At 37.1% G+C, this 19,786-nt stretch overlaps 4 protein-coding genes across 5 annotated transcripts; 3 read left to right on the top strand and 1 right to left on the bottom strand.

The window, feature by feature from the left end:
- The first annotated feature begins 1,949 nt into the window (after positions 1-1,949).
- LOC110418878 (protein CYCLOPS-like) lies at positions 1,950-5,683 on the top strand. 2 transcript variants are annotated; one of them, XM_089782780.1, is made up of 11 exons: positions 1,950-2,267; positions 2,409-2,464; positions 2,550-2,690; positions 2,787-2,835; positions 2,921-2,973; positions 3,121-3,791; positions 3,962-4,008; positions 4,122-4,170; positions 4,335-4,383; positions 4,562-4,690; positions 4,957-5,683. In XM_089782780.1, exons 1-11 carry the CDS (start codon positions 1,950-1,952, stop codon positions 5,078-5,080), a joined length of 1,686 nt encoding a protein of 561 aa, XP_089638906.1. In that variant the 3' UTR covers positions 5,081-5,683. The 2 variants fall into 2 exon arrangements, with proteins under 2 accessions (XP_089638906.1, XP_021287379.1); XM_021431704.2 differs by having other exon boundaries at positions 2,033-2,267; positions 4,125-4,170.
- A 133-nt stretch (positions 5,684-5,816) lies between these two features.
- Positions 5,817-8,725, bottom strand: LOC110428155 (exopolysaccharide production negative regulator). The gene is made up of 5 exons (XM_021443882.1): positions 8,316-8,725; positions 7,979-8,109; positions 7,568-7,693; positions 7,340-7,467; positions 5,817-6,383 (listed from the first exon to the last, which is right to left on the bottom strand). Exons 1-5 carry the CDS (start codon positions 8,512-8,514, stop codon positions 6,101-6,103), a joined length of 867 nt encoding a protein of 288 aa, XP_021299557.1. The 5' UTR covers positions 8,515-8,725; the 3' UTR covers positions 5,817-6,100.
- A 1,692-nt stretch (positions 8,726-10,417) lies between these two features.
- LOC110410492 (Replication factor-A protein 1-like protein) lies at positions 10,418-14,364 on the top strand. The gene is given in 3 exon segments (XM_021420218.2): positions 10,418-10,699; positions 10,702-10,907; positions 11,582-14,364. Coding segments are annotated over 3 exon segments (2,616 nt in total). The 5' UTR covers positions 10,418-10,597; the 3' UTR covers positions 13,890-14,364.
- Positions 14,365-14,604: 240 nt separating this feature from the next.
- Positions 14,605-17,634, top strand: LOC110410500 (uncharacterized). The gene is given in 9 exon segments (XM_021420229.2): positions 14,605-14,932; positions 15,336-15,500; positions 15,603-15,865; positions 15,989-16,112; positions 16,115-16,207; positions 16,210-16,245; positions 16,248-16,282; positions 16,740-17,180; positions 17,182-17,634. Coding segments are annotated over 7 exon segments (1,068 nt in total). The 5' UTR covers positions 14,605-14,932; positions 15,336-15,500; positions 15,603-15,724; the 3' UTR covers positions 17,380-17,634.
- The last annotated feature ends 2,152 nt before the right edge of the window (positions 17,635-19,786 follow it).

Here is a 19,786-nt window from a genome sequence, read left to right on the forward strand (position 1 = left end):
TTATTTATGATCTTGTCTTATATCAAAAGTTGTGTAAAGAAATTTTAAATCATATATATATATTGAAAAAAATTTATTAAAATAATTGTCACTCCATTTAATAAAATTACTAGAAATTGTTATAATTCTTTCGACGATAATAATCCTTGTCAGATAATTTTTGCTCCATTTATTATATTCGAACTTACTAAAATAAGTTTGTATTTTCAATTCAATGTGGCGCTTTTTATTTCTAAAAACAACTAATTTATATTCATTTTGTAATTTGTCTCATTTATCACAAATAGATTATATAGTTTTGTAGAGCCTTGAATCGTTCCGTTTGTAACACGATTGCAGGACTTTACTAGTCATTGTTTGATTTGAACTTTTCCATGGAATTATGACATAATATTTAGTTTTTAATTTATTTTGAAAATCGATCAGCAATATAATTAAGTTTATTGGTACTAAAAGAATTGATATTAAAAACAAACAATGTTAAATACGTAAGCATGCATTCGTCTCGAATTCCCAAATGCCGGCTTTCCAAAGAAATGATTTAATCATAAAATAAAATAGCTAAAAATATTCCATGGAATTATGCCCCATTACGTGTTCCATATGATCAAAAAATATTTGGTTGGAAAAAGACATTAATTGTTCAAATTTCGTCAGTAATTACGACACATCCACCAAAGCCTTGTGTTTGAATGGATGCTTGCTCCGTTCTCAAACAAAGTTCGAGTCAAAAGCATTATCAATTGACTAATTGTGTTTCTTAAATTTTGTTTTTGCTTTCACTAGGAGCCTACGTCGGTTTCCTTCGACACAAAAATTATTGTAATTCCTAGTAATTAAAGTCTAATGAATGCTTAATCTGCAGTCATTCGGCGGCTTTTGCATCACACTGTCATTGCCCTTTGAACTTATTCGTTGCTCCTACCTCCAATCATTGATTCAATTTCAACCGGAAGTCATGGTATAATTCAATTATTTACAACGTGATATAATTGATTAAGTTTTATAACATAAAACATTAAGAAAATATTCACGTAATTTTACTAAAACGATTTGATGAGAAAATGAAAAACGAAATTGTTTTAACAGATTATAGATTTAAATGGAATGATTTAAAGAGTAAAGTTCATGTAAAATTGAAATGAAATGGTAGAAAGAATAGTGGGAACAAAACCTGTCGGAGAATGCAAGTTGAAGCATGCATGAAATCACACAAAATAATATGAAAATGCAAGTTGATACTGTCCTCTCAACAGCTACATTTGATTAAACAGGTGTCGTTTTCAGGCTCATCATCAATTCATTTCTCTAAATCAAAAGCTCAATTTAACCACTCCATTCAAGAAATTTAGACAACGTTTTTAATATTCCAGCGGTTTGCAAGCGTAGAAAAGCCAGACGTAATGCTGCAAGAAATTACAATGGAAAGCTTATGAAAAAGACAATCCGTGCTATGTTAGAATCATAGCAAACTCATAATTCCAAGATTCCCACATTTTTTACAATTTTTTATGTTAAACATAACCCTTTTTTTTCTTTAAATTATTCAAATAAACAAAAAGAAAAATTAGTAGGCCTAGGTATGCCGTATAATCTAAGTTCATAAGATCTTTTTCTATACCATATTCAATTTCTTATTTGTTCTTAGTCCTCAGATAAGCCTAATTTCCCAGTTTTTTAATCATTTCCAGCTTAAGCCTTGAAAGGGCAATAGATTTTTTTAAATCATTGATTATTAGAGAAACAAAAAGGATCTTTGGTTCAGGAATTGGAAGGAAATTTTGGTTTGCTTATAGAGGAGGGAACTGCTTCTTTGGAGCTAAATTTTGTTTAAGGTTTGCTTACAGAATAGAGTTGGTCTAAGCATTTGGTTTGGAGGGACTCCAAAAATTCCAATCCTCAAATGATTGATAGAATCCATTTGTTCACAGGCATAAGTTATTGCAAATATGGTCAATGGTGGAAACGAGGGAAACTTGGAAGGTGATTCTTTCCTAAAGCCTGGAACTATCAAGCAGAGTTTTGATTCATACCAATTGCTGCCGAGTCATAGAAGTTCGGGAGAGAAAAGTGCCATGGAGACTGAGGGGAGGCAGTTTTCAGATTTTTACAGAAACTCGAGCGAGGAGCTGTTTCTCAAGTCATTGATGGAGAGTTCAATCGGGATGCCAGTTCCAACCATGGAGATGCTGGGGTTTAAGAATCTTTCTCAGAATTTTCGTGCAGATAGTGAGGAGCTTTTCAGAAGCTGGCTCACCAATGGAGAGGCAAGCAATTATAACCAGGGACCCTATAATTTAAAACTTTTTTACTTTGTAATTTCTAGTTCAAAATCTTTTATTCTGGTAAGGCATTTTGAGGTCTGATATAGATTCCTCCTTTATGATCTGATCATTGCGGGTTTCCAGAATCAGGGTCACAATTCTTCGAGCATAGCACATCGTACTCGACAAGCATCACGAAGGTGAGTGGATATCATCACCTTCAATCTCGAAATTGCTTTCCCTAATCAAGAAATGACATGTTTATTACTTGGGAAATGCGTGCAGATTATCTACCGAGATGGCCAGTTTGTCGTGTCAGCAACCTGGAACTTCGCTTCAAAAGAAAAAGAGCAGCGATGACTTGTTTTTGCAGAATAATTCCATTGGGGAAGAAACCTTAGGGGACGTCAATCAAAATTCCATGAGGTGGTGGTTACTGCAGAACACTTGGAACAGCTACTATTACTTAGTTACAAGATCACTTTATTCGAATGATTTACTTTGGGTTCGTTTTTTTATCAGGACTGCTGTAGAAAAGGGATTGCAGGCTAGTAATTTGTATCTGGCCAAGGTTAGTTTGTGCATAGCTCTTTACAGAACCTTCAATTGAGCAACGTTTCACGATCTTTTGATGTTATCCCAACTTTTTACTGCAGGCATGGTTTCATAGTTCACAGCCCATGACAAGAAGTAGATCTTCTGAACTAAGGTATCAGTAATTTCTAATTTACGCTCAGAACAATTCCTGTCCATCAATCCATGGGAAGTTTTAAGTAATGATAGTCATTGTGCTGCTCTTTCGGTTGGGTTACCAATCAATGTCTCTGATATATACCTTCATTGATTTGTTATAAAGGAGGAGGTATGCTGCTATGCAAAATGCTCAAACATCACTTGGCATGGAGGATGTACTCAATTCCTACGGAAATGGTGTCAATAAAATGAAAGAAGAATTATCAGATCCAAATGGTTTCAATGGCATCCCCATGTGTGAGATTCCTAATCAACTGGGAACATTCATGTCCCCAACAAATTCGTCCTCCTCCACTTTTAATGCACCCCAAACAGGAAATGTAGACAAAGTATCTTCTGTTGTCAGCATGCTAAAGGGTACACTAGAACGCAAAAAGCTTGGCAACCAGATTGAGAAACAAGCTTGTGAAGATAGTTCCATTATGCCTAATAGCACCTTCAACCAGGGACAAGGAAATCTTTTTCATGAAATTCCAGGGGCATTTGCAGAAGTATCCCTTGGCCAAGTACCAAATGCCGGGGTTGTGCAAGTTGTTCAAGGGCCTATGGATCTTGACCTGGAAGGTTTTGTAAATCCCACAAACACAATTCAGATGAGCACAGTTTCTCGAGAAGCCTCTCAAAGTGAATCCTCAGCTGCTGCTCCGGTGGTTTCATCTGGTTTTGATGCATGTGATGGCCCCAGCAACTCAAGTCAAACCTTAAGCATTTGTGAAAGCTCAAAGAAACAAGTTGGAAATGGTAGGAGCTCAGAAAATGGCTGTAAATCTAAAGGTAAGCAGTTCACAGTATGACGAAACATGCTACTGCAATCTACAGAACTGGCTTCTATCACTAGAATCTATATGAATGCATGAGTTTAATTGATGAATAACCAGTTTTCCTACGAACCATATGCTGATTCACTCATCATTTGACATGAGTTCATTCTTTCAAACTTACAGCGGATTTCCGAGAACGGATAATTGATAATCTGAAAGATGATCGGAAGGTATTCTTCATTACTTGATATGAGTTTTAACATTTTCCTCAAAAGCTTCGTGAACCTAGGGGGTGTTTTACTTACCTTTCACTTCTCTTGGTTGTTTACCTTGGAATCATTAGCAGAGGGGAGGCCTAGTACGTTATGGATCTGTGACATCAGCTGGTTCTGGTACTCACCTTCCCCATTACATGCATTTCTCTTCATTGTTTCAGTTCTAATCCTGTCCTCCTGAATTGAAACTGAATTACTGTTCTTGAAAATTGTCTCATTCCTTTTGCATGGTGAATAGATAACCGTATCATCTTTCACTAACCGACCCAAAAACAATGCAGCAGACAGGGCAGACCCAACGAAAAAACGAAGAGTGGAGCGGTCAAGAAAGTAAGTGAAACAGTCTGAGCAACTCTTGGGAGAGTACCCTCTTCCTTAGCAACGAGCTCTTTCTTCATCCTTTAGGATTTTCCAAAGCTTTTCACTTATCTGCTTTTCCATGGTTAAATCAATACCTCTTGACATAGTTTGAAAATCGTTTGTTTACATTCAATACTTGATGATTCAGAATGGCAGAGGCAAAAGAAAGGAATTCAACCCCTGCAATTCCATCCGACATGCAATCAGTCTTGAAGCGTTGCGAAACTCTTGAGAAGGAAGTTCGTTCACTCAAACTCAACTTGTCTTTCATGAACAGGTAACAGCAGATCGTTGTTAAGTTACTCGTGATAGGTCAATTGTAGAGTAACTCAAATCAAAATGTAAGAAACAACTCAGGATTGGTTGCTGCCAATCCTGATGCACGTGAGAAAATTTCTTAACCATTACAAGCTCTGAGGGCTCATGTCTCTGCACTGATAGAAGCTCATTAGCAGCCAAGAACACACTTTTAGATTAATATCAGCATTGGTTGCTTTTTCATCATTATTAACCGAATTCATTCCTGTACCTATAAAATCTCAGAAAGGACTCGGAGCAAACTAAGCAGATAGAAGAGCTTCAAAAGCAGAATGAGGAGTTGACAGATGAAAAGGAGCGCCTCTTGGAAGAGATTGAGAGGATCATTGCGGATTCAGGCAACATGTAAAAACATGCTTTCCTATAGACGGGACTGTTGCCACCTCAGATGTTGTCGGCAGGTTAAGCAGCTCAAGTTGTGGCTGACAGCAACAGGAAATTTCCAAAGATTATACAAAACTGAAAACTCTACCCCTAGCTAGGCATCTAAAATTGGCATGAATATACAAAGCATAGCCGCATGGGCATCGTTGTCTGCCGAGATTATCTTTGTGTGGGTTTGTCCAGCAAAATGAGCAAATAGTTGCTGAATATAAAGCCTAAAGCTAAAGAGTGATAAGCAGCCCGTTTCCTTGCCTCCAACTTGTATAAAGCATGGTCTCAGCTTTAACTTGAAACGTCTGATCTGTTGCATCAACTGGCACTACCTCCAATGGCCACCTCCAGGCTGACCATAAATCATTAAAAAGGAACGATAATTCAAAACTAAATGCTTCTTTGCTACTCTGTTTGGTTTTTTGGGGAAGCAGGATACTATACAAGCAACAGAGTTTCTACTTTCTCATTAAGAGAATAGAGGACCTATTGGAAATTGTATCCCACTTTTTCCAAGTTAACATTCTGAATTCCTAATTTATTTATAACCTTTCAACTTGTTTGTATTCTACCCTTTCAAGTTTAAGTAAAAGAATAAGAGCCTAAACCTGAAAAACAGAACTACAAAGTCTGCAACAAGATATCGCTTACATGTATTACTACCCGCGACCAATAGCAAAACAAGGGATATTGCTCGTAATCCTCTTCCATGCAGAAAATGAAACATCCACTGTGAAATCCTGAATCTCTCAGGTACAGTAATGCATATTATACATCAGCATACTACCGTTGTATGCCGTAAATCAACTGTACATGACCCTTTCTCTCTGCTCCTTGTAATCTTTGCTGAGCTGTTATCTACCTGGTGACCAAATACATCAGTTTACCACTCAATTTTACATCTTTCCACAAGGAAAGCCACATGACTCAACTCCAAATTCACATACCAAGTCCAGGGGCAAAAAACAAATAGCACATACAAAAAGAGTGCTGCCTAGTAGTTGTAAACGTTAATCACTGGGATATTGAGCCTCCTCCAGTATTGGGATACCAACCAACCCATAACAGAAAAGTACACTAGCAGAAAACAAGCACGCTTGGTGTGGACTGTATTAAGGGCTTGAGGCAACCAGGACTTCATATGTTGTAGAATTCTAATGAAGCTAATAGTAATTATAGAAGTTGAAAAACCAGTAACAACACCAGCTATTGTTTCCCACTTCCAATAAATAGCTCTCCCCTTGCTGGAAAGCCACGAGTATAGAATCTTGGTGGATCTGATGGCATCATAACAACAAATAATTAGATAGAGGAAAACAACATTAACCCACAAAGGCCTCAAACAGACACATTCATATCATTTCCTACTCGATCATTTTTCAAAACTTAAATGATTTCATTTTTAACATTTAACAGTTCCTAGTAGAAAGCATTATGGCCACTAAAACCCAACATCAACCACAATAATACTACAAATATTTTGAAGCTCAAGCTCTAAGCTAATGCAAATTCAGAGACAATATACACGAGTGGTGAAGTGAAAACTCTTATCTTGTCAGCTACTGATTTTTGAGAAGATCAATGGTGGTAACATTTTAGAACTATGATCAGAAAAAGAGATTAGTAAATGCAATAACTTCGAGTTAATTTAATTAAGAAAAAATAAGGCATAAAACTTTTTGGCATCATTCTCGGCAAAATATCAACTGCTGTGTAAAGCTAGAGAACTTATCCCATCTGCATTCAGCTTTCACATGTCCACTTCACTAAGACCCTACCCTCTCTCTCTCCCTCCCTTTCTCCTTTACTAGACTTCACTACCTTCTTAGGCTTTTCAAATCTAATCTCATTGGAAACCCACATTCAGATATTCTTATTCTCTCTTCTCAAGTTTCAGAGAGAGCTGTGCTGCTGTTCCCCGAATAATGTTCACTACAGCCAAACAACCCAACAACTTCAGCTTTCCACTCATTACAAACCCAAACCTTCCCCTCTAGGCTATAGCTACACTACCACAAAATAAATTTGCTGAGAAAAGCCTCTTTTCTCTTGCTGCTGCACTAGTTAATCAGCTTGAAACAAAATGAACCTCATTGTGATTCCAAACGCTTGAATTTCCAATTTTTCAAGCCTAACACACCCCGCACCATTGCAGGTAGACTTCCAAAAAGGTAATAAAGTCCCAATCCAAAAAGTATTGACACACTTCCAAAAAGGTAAATAATCAACTCACATTATTAAATATCGTTCGATCATCTCGAATGTGGACGGATCTTTTGCTTGGCAACTGAAAAAGCCATCATTATACAACTTGACTTTGGAAATACCAGAAGTGTACCAGCAGTCATAAGTTTCATTAACCTGAAAAATGAGAAACCAACAGATTATAAAATTGCATTTAAAAAAACAAATCAGGTCTGCACATTATCATGAGTAACATTAGAAACTTCCAAAAAGCTACCTTGAATTTATCTTTGGTCAACCATGCAGCACCGAAGTTTGGCCTGCAACTAAGAGGAAGTGCCTCATTCGGTGCCTCAGTGAAGGCAAGCCGTGTCTGACCCAAAGAATGGTCTCTATACTCCACCTGAAATTGTTTAGCAGAAAATCATATAAAAAAGGTGATAGTTTATAGAACTTAAGACTCCTACTTTCCTACATACTTCGCAGTATTTCAATTTTCATAATCTTAATCTATCGTTTCAGTGATGTAGCTAAATTACAAAATTTGGCAAATCCAATAACCATACCATAGATGGTTACAGAAAAACAATCGAGATCAAAAGGTATGTTTTCCCACAATTAAAGCAAAACCAAAACTTCCAAAATTAGTAAAAATAAGGAGCTCATGACTTAAATCAGATAACATTACCTCAAACACAGAGGTCCAATAGTAATCATATCGGCATCTAAATTTGCTTCTCTCGAAATGATAAAACACGTGCTTCGCTTTATAATTCAATAATCCAAGCTCACAAATCTTCGATGCCCTAATATCCACGCCTAATTTCAAAGTTTAAAATGAAAAAAAAAATTGCATTACCAGATATTTCAATAATTGGAAATACAGAAACAATAAGTAAACTTGCTAGTTAAACACCTCGAAAATTGTGCTAAAATCAAAACAATAATTCTGAAAAAGATAGTCCAAATACTATAAGAAGAAAAGTCAAAGTTTGATTCTGTAAGAGAAACAGAGAAAAACTTACTGCTAGAGACTATCTTGCACTGTGTGGGAACAGTAATCGAATTCGGAATCGATAGTTCCCCGATAAAGACCGCAACGAACCCGACTAGAAATGATAAGGAAAAGAAAGCGAAGATGGGGAAGAGAAGAGCAAAAGCGATTCGAAGCAACATGCAGAGAAAACCCTTGTTACCATTATCGGGGACTTCTTGAGAATCCATACATTCAAAGGCGAGAATCAGCGGGAGTTACACAACTTATTTTTCTCTGAGTGCGCCGGTCACCGGAACCATTTATCCGGTGATCGGAGAGTTTTTGTAAGTCAGAAAAAACAGAGCACGCTACACTAGGGATCGCTGCGTTTTAAAGGTTTTTTTTTTTTCTCTTTTCTTTTTCGGGGGATATTTTTGGCAGCGGACATCGAAAGTGCATGACATGTGAGACCACAATATCAATATCTACATGGATACGCTCATTAAAATTTGAAAAAGTAATCTCCTAAACAAAATATTTATTATTATTAAATTTGAATACTATTAATATCAATATCTACATGGATACGCGTAATTAATATTATTATTTTTCAAATTTAATATTAAATTTCATAAAAATCAAAGAAAGACAAAAGAAGAAGATGAAACATATTTGTCTCTCTTATCAGTAATTAAATATTTAAATTTGCAAATTATTTTATAATTTAGATATTTAATACTTTTGAATTTGAAAAAGTAAAAAAATTATGAAAATAAATTTATAATAGAGACCAAAATAAGAGTATTGGGTGTCTAAATAAGATACTTTATTTTGAGTCATCTCAAAAATTAAAAAAAAAAATAGGTGAAGGAAAGTGGATGAAATGTAACATTAATTTAACACTTTATAGTAAAATTTTTTTAAAAAAATTAACACTTAATAGCAAGATGATATCTCCATGTTTAAAGAATTATATCAAAATCTTCCTTTCTCAATAAAAAAAAACATAAGATTATTATTTTTATTTATTACTTTTACATTGATTTAATATAAAAAAGAACATTAAACTTATACAAGATTATTCATATAAATTCTTAATTTTTTAATGTCTCTAAATGAGTTTTTAAACTTTTTCATCAATGTTACACGCCAATGCGTCCTGATGATGGCGGTGGATGAGGTCGCTTGTGGGTACTGAGATCACTAAAAAAATCATTTTCATAATTTCTCTTATAGTCTCTTATATATTTTAATTGGAGTAATTTTTTGTTTGGAAATCTATTTCGTTTTTTCAAAATCTTCAAAAAAAATTTTGAAAATGTAGAATTTTTAAATTTTCATTGTTCTTAAATTTTTAAATTTAATGAAAAAAGAAAAGTATTTCAAAAAATTACTCTTATTGAAAGAAATAGAAAAAGTAAAGAAATAAAAAATAATTATTTTTAGTGATTTTAATGATGATTGACGACTTGTGACCACCAAATGGGTCACATATTACCTATAACCTCACTCAATATGTCAATATATATATATATATATATACAAATAGATAAAAAATTGACAATTATCATTAAAACAGATAATAATTATATATATATTTTTATAATTACGAAAAAAAATTCAAACTCTACTATTTAAATATGAGATAATGCACCAACGCTCAGACATTAAAAATAATTGTACTTCTATTTATGTAATTTAAAATAAAAGTTTGATAAATCGTTTAAGTGTAGTAAAAAATTAAAGATTTATTTAAATAATTATATACATTTCAAGAATTTTTTAATGTTATGTTTTTGATGTTTTAATTTTTTTGATAATTTTTTATATTTTAATTTTTAGAATAATGACTTTCACATTTTAATTTTAAGAGGAAATATGTCGTGGCTGTGACGCACCCTAAACTATAATGATAAAATGTGAAAATAACTCTAATCGGAAATAAAGATAATAAAAATCTTACTAAAGATCGGACAAGGGGGAGTTTCCCGCAAGCGGCACGGACAGGCACGTTCCCATTTACCAGCAGCGTACTCGGGAAGTCTTGAGTCAAACTAAGGGACACGTTAGGAATTTCGGAAAATTCCAGGCCCGTAAATTGGAACCAAAATTTCCAAAATTCGAGACTTGGCGCTCTCTCTCTCTCTCTCACTCAAATAACTGGCCAAGTTAGTGTAGTGGCGCTTCATTCTTCCTGCCCTAGGTTTCTTCCCCTTTAGTCCTTCCATTTCTCTCAAAAATCAAAACCGACGCCGATCGTTCGAATTTTCTCACTTTCTCTCCGTCCGAACAGCCGATTTGTCTCCGAAAGTCCCTAGTTTCAGGGTTTCGATGGGGGTGAATCTAACGGGAGGGGCGGTGGGTCGGATTATAAACAGAGAGGTGGCGAGCGAGAAGGATTTGAAACCTGTGCTTCAAGTGATAGAGCTGAAGAGGTTCAAACGACGTCGAAGAATCAGCAACAGCAGCAGCAAGAACCCAAAAAGAGCGAGAGGTTCAGGCTATTGCTATCGGATGGGTCCTTGGCGCAGCAAGGGATGCTCACGACCAATAAGAACGAACTTGTCAAATCCTCAAAGTTGCAAGTTGGTTCCATTGTTCAGTTGACTCAGTACATTTGCAACGTCATCCAAGATCGCATGTTCTCTCTCTCCCTCCCTCCGAAAACCAAAAAAAAGAAAGGATCTTTCCTTAATTATACCATGTCTCTTTCACCATTCATTTGAAGATCCTTTTCGAATATAAAGAACTTATATTATTTTGGGTTTTCAACCTGTGACCGGTATGTTTACTTGTTTCTTTCTTGTGTTTTTGGGTGGATTTTAAGGATTTTTGTCTTGTACTTGTAAATTGATACGGAGCTTGCATTGGGTGTGTTGAGGGTTGAGAGGAAATTGAATTGCACTTTAGTAACTTAATTGATCTCTACCGAATCAATTCTGCTGGTACATCTATTTGAGACTGCAAGTTTTGGAATTGCATGGTATAGTTTTGGTTTTTAGTGGGTATGACAGTGACTTGGTTCTTAACCGATGCCACTTTCTTAATCGCTTGAGTTTTGGGGACTTTATCATCATATATGGTATATAGTATTGCATCGTTATATGTCTAACTATTGATTTGACCGTTTAAATTCATGTTTTCCAATTTGTCGAAATTGATGTTCAAAATTAAAGTGTTACATTCTTTGAGTGATGGGATCTGTGTTAATGTCCCCTTAAGTTTTTGACTCAAGATGTGAAGTATGTTTGCATCTATGTGGGGGTTCTTGTGTTAATTTTTTTGATGACATTATGCTCAATCCCATCCATGCAGGATTGTTATTATTATTGAGTTGGAGGTGATAATTGAAAAATATGATATCATTGGGAAGCCTGTTCCAGCACCAAAATCTTCTAGGCCCACACAAGTCCCTACTGATCAACCTGGGACGGTAATGGCACAGACCAACTCTTTTGGAGGAAGCTCAGTTGGTGGCAGTATGGCTGATAAGCTGAACTCAGCTGGGATCCCACTACAGCAGCCTAGAATGAATGCATTGCATGGTAGTTCTTTTCCGAATGAAGCTGAGCCAGTAAGATGTCCAGCTGCTAATTCACCACCTGTTTATCCTAAAGCACAGCCTTGTGCTGGTTTTCCTGGATCTTCACCTTTAAGTGAGCCATATGGTGTTCAGAGTACAGGTTTTCATAACCCTAGGCCAGCAGCTTCACGTCCTCTAAGCACCCCTAACCGGCAACCCATACCTGCCTATCAACAGCCATCCCCAATGTACTCTAACAGAGGACCAGTAGCCAAGAATGACGCACCACCCAGGATAATCCCAATTTCTGCTCTAAATCCCTATCAGGGAAGGTGGACCATAAAAGCCAGAGTAACAGCAAAGGGAGAACTTAGGCGCTATAACAATGCTCGTGGTGAAGGTAAAGTTTTCTCTTTTGATCTCCTTGATTCTGATGGTGGGGAAATACGGGTGACCTGCTTTAATGATGTGGTTGATCAATTCTTTAACCAGATTGAAGCTGGTAGGGTTTATATGATTTCTAGGGGAACTCTAAAACCTGCACAGAAGGCATTTAATCACCTCAATAATGATTATGAAATTTGTCTTGATAGCACATCAATAATACAGCCATGTTATGAGGATGACAACAAAATTCCACGGCAGCAGTTTCATTTTCGGACCATAATTGATGTTGAAGGCATGGAGAACAATAATATTGTGGATATAATTGGTGTGGTCTCATTTATTAGTCCTGCTGCTTCAATAATGAGGAAAAATGGTACAGAAACTCAGAAGAGAACCCTTCATTTGAAGGACATGTCTGGCCGAAGTGTTGAATTAACTTTGTGGGGAAATTTTTGCAATGCTGAAGGACAAAAGCTCCAATTGTTCTGTGATTCTGGGGAGTTTCCAGTTCTGGCTGTGAAAGCTGGTAGGGTGAGTGATTTTAATGGGAAGGCAGTGGGTACTATCTCTACAAGCCAGTTATTTATAAATCCTGATTTCCCCGAGGCTCACAGGCTCAAGGAATGGTTTGTCACTGAGGGGAGGAACACTCTCTCTGTCTCTATTTCTAGGGAAGCATCAAGTGTAGGTAGGACAGACAATCGGAAAACTATATCACAAATCAAAGATGAGGGGCTAGGAACTTCTGAGAAGCCAGATTGGATTACAGTTGTAGCAACCATTGCATACATTAAGTTGGACAATTTCTGCTATACAGCTTGTCCCATCATGAATGGGGATCGTCCATGCAACAAAAAGGTTGCAAATAATGGAGATGGGAAGTGGTGGTGTGACAAATGTGATAGGTCTGTAGATGAATGTGACTACAGGTATATAATCCAGTTCCAGATACAAGATCATACAGGCATTACATGGGTGACTGCTTTTCAGGAATCTGGTGAGGTTCTCATGGGTGTGCCTGCGAAAGATTTGTACTATTTGAGGTATGAAAACCAAAATGATGAAAAATTTATGGAGATCATGCGTCAGGTTATGTTTAACAAATATATGTTCAAGTTGAAAGTAAAGGAGGAAACTTTTAGTGATGAACAGCGTGTGAAGTCGACAGTGGTGAAAGTAGAAAAAGTAAATTTTTCATCTGAAACGAGGTACCTTTTGGATTTGATTGATAAGATTAAAGCAAATGATTCTAGTTGTTTTGCATCAAAGGCAGAGATTACCACCCCTAATCACAGAATGGATTATAGTGGAATAGGGACTGATGGAAGCAAACATCTCGCACCAACTGCTGGTAGAGAATATGGGTTACCTGCATATCAAGGTGGTCACTATGGAAACCAGGACAGTGGTTCTAGGCTTAGAGAAACTGCTTCAAGCATGGATGTATTCTGTAACAGTTGCGGAGTTACTGGTCATAGCTCTACAAATTGCCCTACCATCATGAATGGTCCAGCACAGTCTATGGGGAGGGACTATACTGGTAGGATATCTTCTGGGCCAATTGTTGGCCGTACCTCAGATGAGTGCTATAAATGCCATCAAAGTGGGCATTGGGCCAAAGATTGTCCGAGGTCAGGTCCATCTTATGGAAGCACTGATTTTTCGTCTGGGAGATACGGAGGTGTTTCAAGGCAGCAGGTTGGTGGGTTTTGAAGTCTCTTCTACCCTGCCAAATTGTGGGTTACAGGCTTCACATGAGTAAGGCATTGGGAGCCGTGAGCTGCGTCTGGAATGTCATTCGGGGCAAAACTCTTTGCTGAATCCTAAGGTGAACTTAATAGGTTAGAACTATCTCGTGTCCCTCAAAACTGAACATTCTAACTTCGGGTCTCGGAGTTTCATTTTCTATGTCTCCTGTTACCTTGTTTTCCTTTTCCTTTTTGTTTGTATTATACTTTGCTTCTGTGGAGATTGCCGGCCCTCTGTAATTTCCTTGTTCGGAACTTTTAATACGCTGGTACAGGTTCTTTCCATTCTAATTAGAATTAGTCATCCGCAGGGGAAAAGCCTGATGAACTCGCCTGCCTGGAAAGGGTTGCCTGCTCAGGCATGTTTTGTTTTGGTGGATGTCTTCTTGTATTCACTTTTTGGCATAAATTAATTCCAGGATATCCCTATCGTTTGTATATACATGTTTATATGTTCTACATGTAAAAAGTGAAATTCTATATCTTCTTTGGACCATCGGAAATTGTCTTCGTCCCTATCCATTGTGGCTGACCGAGTTCCCAAATTATGCTAATAACTACTTCCATTGATTCTTTGCTCCTCCCTCGTACTTGAAAATTTTAAGCTCGTTGGGCCACTGCCCACTAACTGCTTAAACCTATTTATATACAAGTAAGATGGATATCTAAACCAAAAAACTGAATCGAATCCAAAACAGATATTGCTTACTCAAATCTCATATTAAACCTTTAATAAATTTAATTAGATGCAATAAAACAGAATTTGGGTGCTAGGCCAACCACGTTGATGACCGGTAATTGAAAGTAGCCGAGGTGCAAAATGACCTGGTGAAGCCGGTCATTGCTTTGATACCAACACAATAACCTGCCCTCGTGATTCGTGCGCGCGTTCCTCTCTTGTGTCAGCCACACGTCTTTCTTTGCAGCTTTCTGCCCCTCTCTCTGTGCTCCGCTTGGGAGTTTCAGCCCAAACGCCGACCAAATCATCCGAAGAAAAATCCTTTACAGGTACAAAACACACCGCGATTTTAGCTTCTACCTAAGTTTTCTGCGAACCCATTTCTTTTTGTTTCCTCTTAGACTAGAATTAGAATGAAATTTTATGGTTCTTATTGATTTCATGTGAATTATTATCGAAAATTGATTGCTTTTGTCTTGAGTCTGCTTAGTTGGTTACCGTTCAATTTTTTGTTGATGTTGAATTGCATTTGGCTTGAACTATTCATTTCCAATTATCGTATGTCATTTGCCCATATGGATACTCATTGCTCTTTCATTTTTTTTCCTGTATTTTTTCTGTTCTTGATGGATTTTAATGAAAAATTTTTCAGCTTGAATTAGGAGTGATTATACAAATGAATATTTGTAGTAATTATAAGCATTTTTCTTGAGCTTCAATTGCTTTAATCAGGAGCTGGTTCTAGCCTAAAGGATTCTGCAATTAGTTTAAAGTTTCTATTAAACAAAATCTATTATCAAGCTAAGGCGATGAATAGTGCTTGACGCAAATAAGGAACCATCAACAACGATTTACTTTGCATTTGGCTTTTCCTTTGTTGCCAAAAAGAATTTCCAGGTGTGTGTTTTCTTTGTAATTTAGGGGGGCAAAGTGGATTATGCCGGTGGGAAAGTTTCTATGTGCTTAGTGATGTGATAACTTGATACTTGAAAACTTCAGGCAGCTTTCAGGATAGCCACAGTTATCTTTGTAAATGGAGGTCCTTTCCTGCCCTTCCTGGCAACCCATACATTTGTTTTCTGATTTGAGTTGCAGGTGCATTGTGTTGGTTTCTTGAAACGATGGACTTCTGGTTTAAGGGAATTAATGAGGACATGTCTGAGTGTTCCTTTAATGAGAGGGACATTCAGAGATGTCCATTTCTTAGGAACATCAACAAGCCCACAAACTTCTCAGTCTCTTCACTGAATTTCCCCATTCCTGTAAGTTCTCTTAGCCTCTTTGATATCCTTTGGCTGGTAGTCATGCATTGATGTTTATATGTAGATTCTGAACTATTATGTAGGCCTTGCACCAGAGTTGATTTTGTCTATACCTTTCTGCAGGTACAGGGAGCAAGAGGTCCAATATTTGAAGATGCTCCAAATTTTGATATGGCGTTTAAGCTCTTTCATGGGAAGGATGGCATTGTACCACTCTCGGGGAGGTGGTCTGATGGCGGCTGTAATGTCTGAAACAGGGGCCTACTCCCCAATTTAACCCCTTAGCAGCAAAAGTTGCAACAATCAGTCTGTCAGCATTTGTGGTGGGAGGACCATTCAGCTTTGTCCCTTCACGGATAAATGGAAGAACCAGAAAAAGAAACTGACTCATCCAACAAGCAAGAAACCTCTTCTCAGGTAATCCACATTCTTACACCAAATGCAATGTTTTATTTAGAGGAGTGATTGAAAGAATTTTTTTTTTTTTTTGGGGGGGGGGGGGGGTGGGTGAGAGGGAAGAACAGATGAAAGAAAATATCATTTGCACAGGGCTACGTTTGCAAATAAGAGGTCGTCCAGCATAAATATAACATGTTGTGGGGTGTCGACATGAACTTTGGAGCAACCAATCCTTAAGAACCAGTTGGAAGATTTGGACTTATGATTTCTGTAGGACTGTCTAATTAGGCTCCATCCTTATTAGTTCTGAACTACATTGATGTCTTGCAGAGAGATTATTTTATAGGCAATGGCTGCTTTCTGCAAGCTTAGCAGTATGAAATATAATACCAATGTGTCCCTTTTAGACAATGCATCTGATACCAAATAACCACCGAAAACTCCACTGATTCTGAGCTTTTGTGTGATTTTTCAGAATGGGCATTCATCAAACCATGATGTTTTGGGAGATGAGTGGTTACAAACTGGGAATTGCCCAATTGCGAAATCCTACAGAGCAGTGAGTCGTGTCCTACCATTTGTGGCAACAGCTCTTCAACCCCCACCTGGCATGAAGCTCAGATGCCCCCGTGCTGTTGTTGCTGCAAGGGCTACCCTAGCACGCACCGCCCTTGTTAAAAATTTACACCCTCAGCCACTGCCTGCAAAGGTGTTTGTTATTGCTCTCTTAGGCATGGCGGCTAATGTGCCTTTGGGTGTTTGGAAGGAGCACACTGAGAAGTTTCACATATCATGGTTTGTCGCTGTGCATGCAGCCGTGCCCTTCATAGCCATGCTTAGGAAGTCAATCTTAATGCCCAAAACAGCTATGGCTTTGACCATCGGGGCTTCAATCCTGGGGCAGGTTGTTGGCTCAAAGAGCTGAAAGGCATCGACTGAAAGCAGTGGCTGAAAGGGAGAAGGTGGCTGCTCAGACAGCAATTGATATTGCTGTGGCTGGGTATAATGATCTAAGCCAGGTCGATTGCCATTGTGGTAGAGAAGGAACTATATGGGGACCCGTTCCAGTCAAGGCCGGTAGACCATCATCTTCATCAAACAATGTTTGTTATTGACATCAGCACATTCAACTGATGGAGTGAGACAAAATAAAAAATGAAACATTTGATGTTATAATCTTGAGAATACTTATACAGTTTACTCTAAATGTCATGCTGACGTGGTAAGAAAAGTAACTTACCTGTTCCTGGAGTTAGCCAACTCACTTATTGCTGGAGACGCGTTTCCTGTAAAATATTAATAGTATTTCGGTATGAATAATTCTTTGCAGTTTCTATCTGGAAAAATAACCAAGACTTTTGTTTATTATATCACCGAGTCTTTGCTCATTGCTTTGCTTTTGAACCATGGGCTTATGCACATGGAGAACAAGTATTGAGTCGTCTGGTTGCTAAATTCTACTATATAAATAAATTACTGTACCATTTGAATTCCGGCTATAAATGATAATATATAATACCATCCCCGATAATTAGGGAGAAAATGGAAAATCCAAAAGTGGAAAGCAGGACGAGATTCTCTATTCTCAAGGTAAGACAAAGTAGTTGTTTTTTCTTGACTTGTCCTGTTAAATATTTATCTTATGATTTCCTGGGAGGGTCATAAATTTCAATTTGGTTGAGATTGAGGATATCTAATTCTGAGGTACTATAATCTCGTAGGAGAGTTATAAAAGGGCGCATCGTGACACGGGGTTGAAAAGCAGAAATTCTTCCTCAAAGACTTTAACATGAACTGGCAAAAAGTCAAAGTTAAAAGTTTGGTCCTAATTAAGATGTGGGAGCATGCATGGTTATCTATTCATGTTTCGCCTCTACTTGGTATCTATTGTCGATTGCTTTACGATTAAATACGATTTCTCATTAAAGATTTACATCTTTAATTAAACATCTCAATCTAAGATAAATTTGGCTGTCGTTCTCCTTTGATATTAAAATATTTAAAGCATGTATGTACGGTCAAGAACATGCAAACGATAAGAAGAAGAATACAAAAGGAATACTTGTAAAAATAATCTTTTCATTCCAAGACAACATTACAACTAAACAAAGTGCTCAAAGACATGCATCCAAGCCTCTAGCCACCTTCCTTTGGTCCATTGGCAGATGGGATTTTGGGCAGAGTCAACACCCAGCATCACAAAGAAAATGGTTGGCAATTGGCAAAAGCCGAAGGCAAAGCAGATGAGAGATATGGGGAAATTATTGGAGGGCCTGAGGCACATGGGGGAAGAGAACATGCCATGTGGTGCTTCTAAAGCTCTTTCGCATTGCTTAAATGTTATTATATAAGATATATGTATAAAGCGACGGGCCCAATTACGTGCTAATCAGTCACGTAGGGTGTCCTTTTTTTCTCTTCGATTTGCAATAAAACGTGTTGGTCTCGTCACAGGAACTGCCCTACGCTAGCACCGTCGGTCACAATCTGGGGCTTCATTCCAAAGGGTTCTGCCCTTTGGGGGAGGAGGGGCCACCGCCTCCCTAACCCCATGTGAAATCATTCAATTTCTTGTCTAACCTCTCTCTCTCTCTCATTGCAAAATGGCACTTTCATGTCACATGATCATTGCTATCATCTGAATCAAATTCTTTCAATTTAGCTTGCAACCCATTTTTCATTTGGAGGTGATGGTCCGATCTATGACAAAAGAGCAAACTTAAAGATGCAGTTTCTAGCAATAATTTATCTTAGGTATTTAGACAAAACATGGTGGCCAAATGACTTAGGAAGTCAGTTTAATTAATCTACCAATTGTATCACTAGAATTCAATCCTATAGGTTGCGACCGTTTTAAGCATAATTATTGACATGCAATGAGTGGGTGGAAAACCACGAAATACTTTAAAATAATTTAACCCAAACAAAAAGGTTGGTGACAATAAGGACAAAACTAGTCTCTAAAGATTGAAATTTTCTCTTATTTTGTGCCTCCTCCTTGGTTGAAATTTTAATTTCGAGGGAGGAAAATGACAAATTTTTGCCTAAATTGCTTTTTCCATTACTTGCTTTAAGTGGTTAGCACATATCCAAGTTTGGGTTATGTGTTTTGTCACTAGTTTGATTGGCCAAAATGGAAAGCAAATGAAAAAGGAGGACGAAAATGAAAGAATGAAGTTGATTTGATTGGAGATGCATCTTAAATATTAAATACATGTGGCACATCATAATTTTAATTGGTATTTGATCAATCAGCTGAGTCATATATCAAACATCAATTTAGTTGAAAATGAGTTTGGATCATAAAGCAAGAATTATGATCTAGTTAGGTCATTTATTATCTATTTGCTTATTGCGTATTTAGTTTTAAATACAAAATTTTCAAAAAATCTATTCAAATCTTTTTTTCATCAATCCCGTATTTTGTACTTATAAAATTATTTTTATTCCTAATTAATATGTGAGTGTTTAATAAAATTTTGAATATTACTTGAATACTAAGATTCCACCAGAAAACAAAAA

This window comes from Theobroma umbraticum, unplaced genomic scaffold (assembly GCF_002168275.2).
Source record: "Theobroma umbraticum cultivar Fairchild unplaced genomic scaffold, ASM216827v3 scaffold_30.0, whole genome shotgun sequence".
NCBI lineage: Eukaryota > Viridiplantae > Streptophyta > Magnoliopsida > Malvales > Malvaceae > Theobroma > Theobroma umbraticum.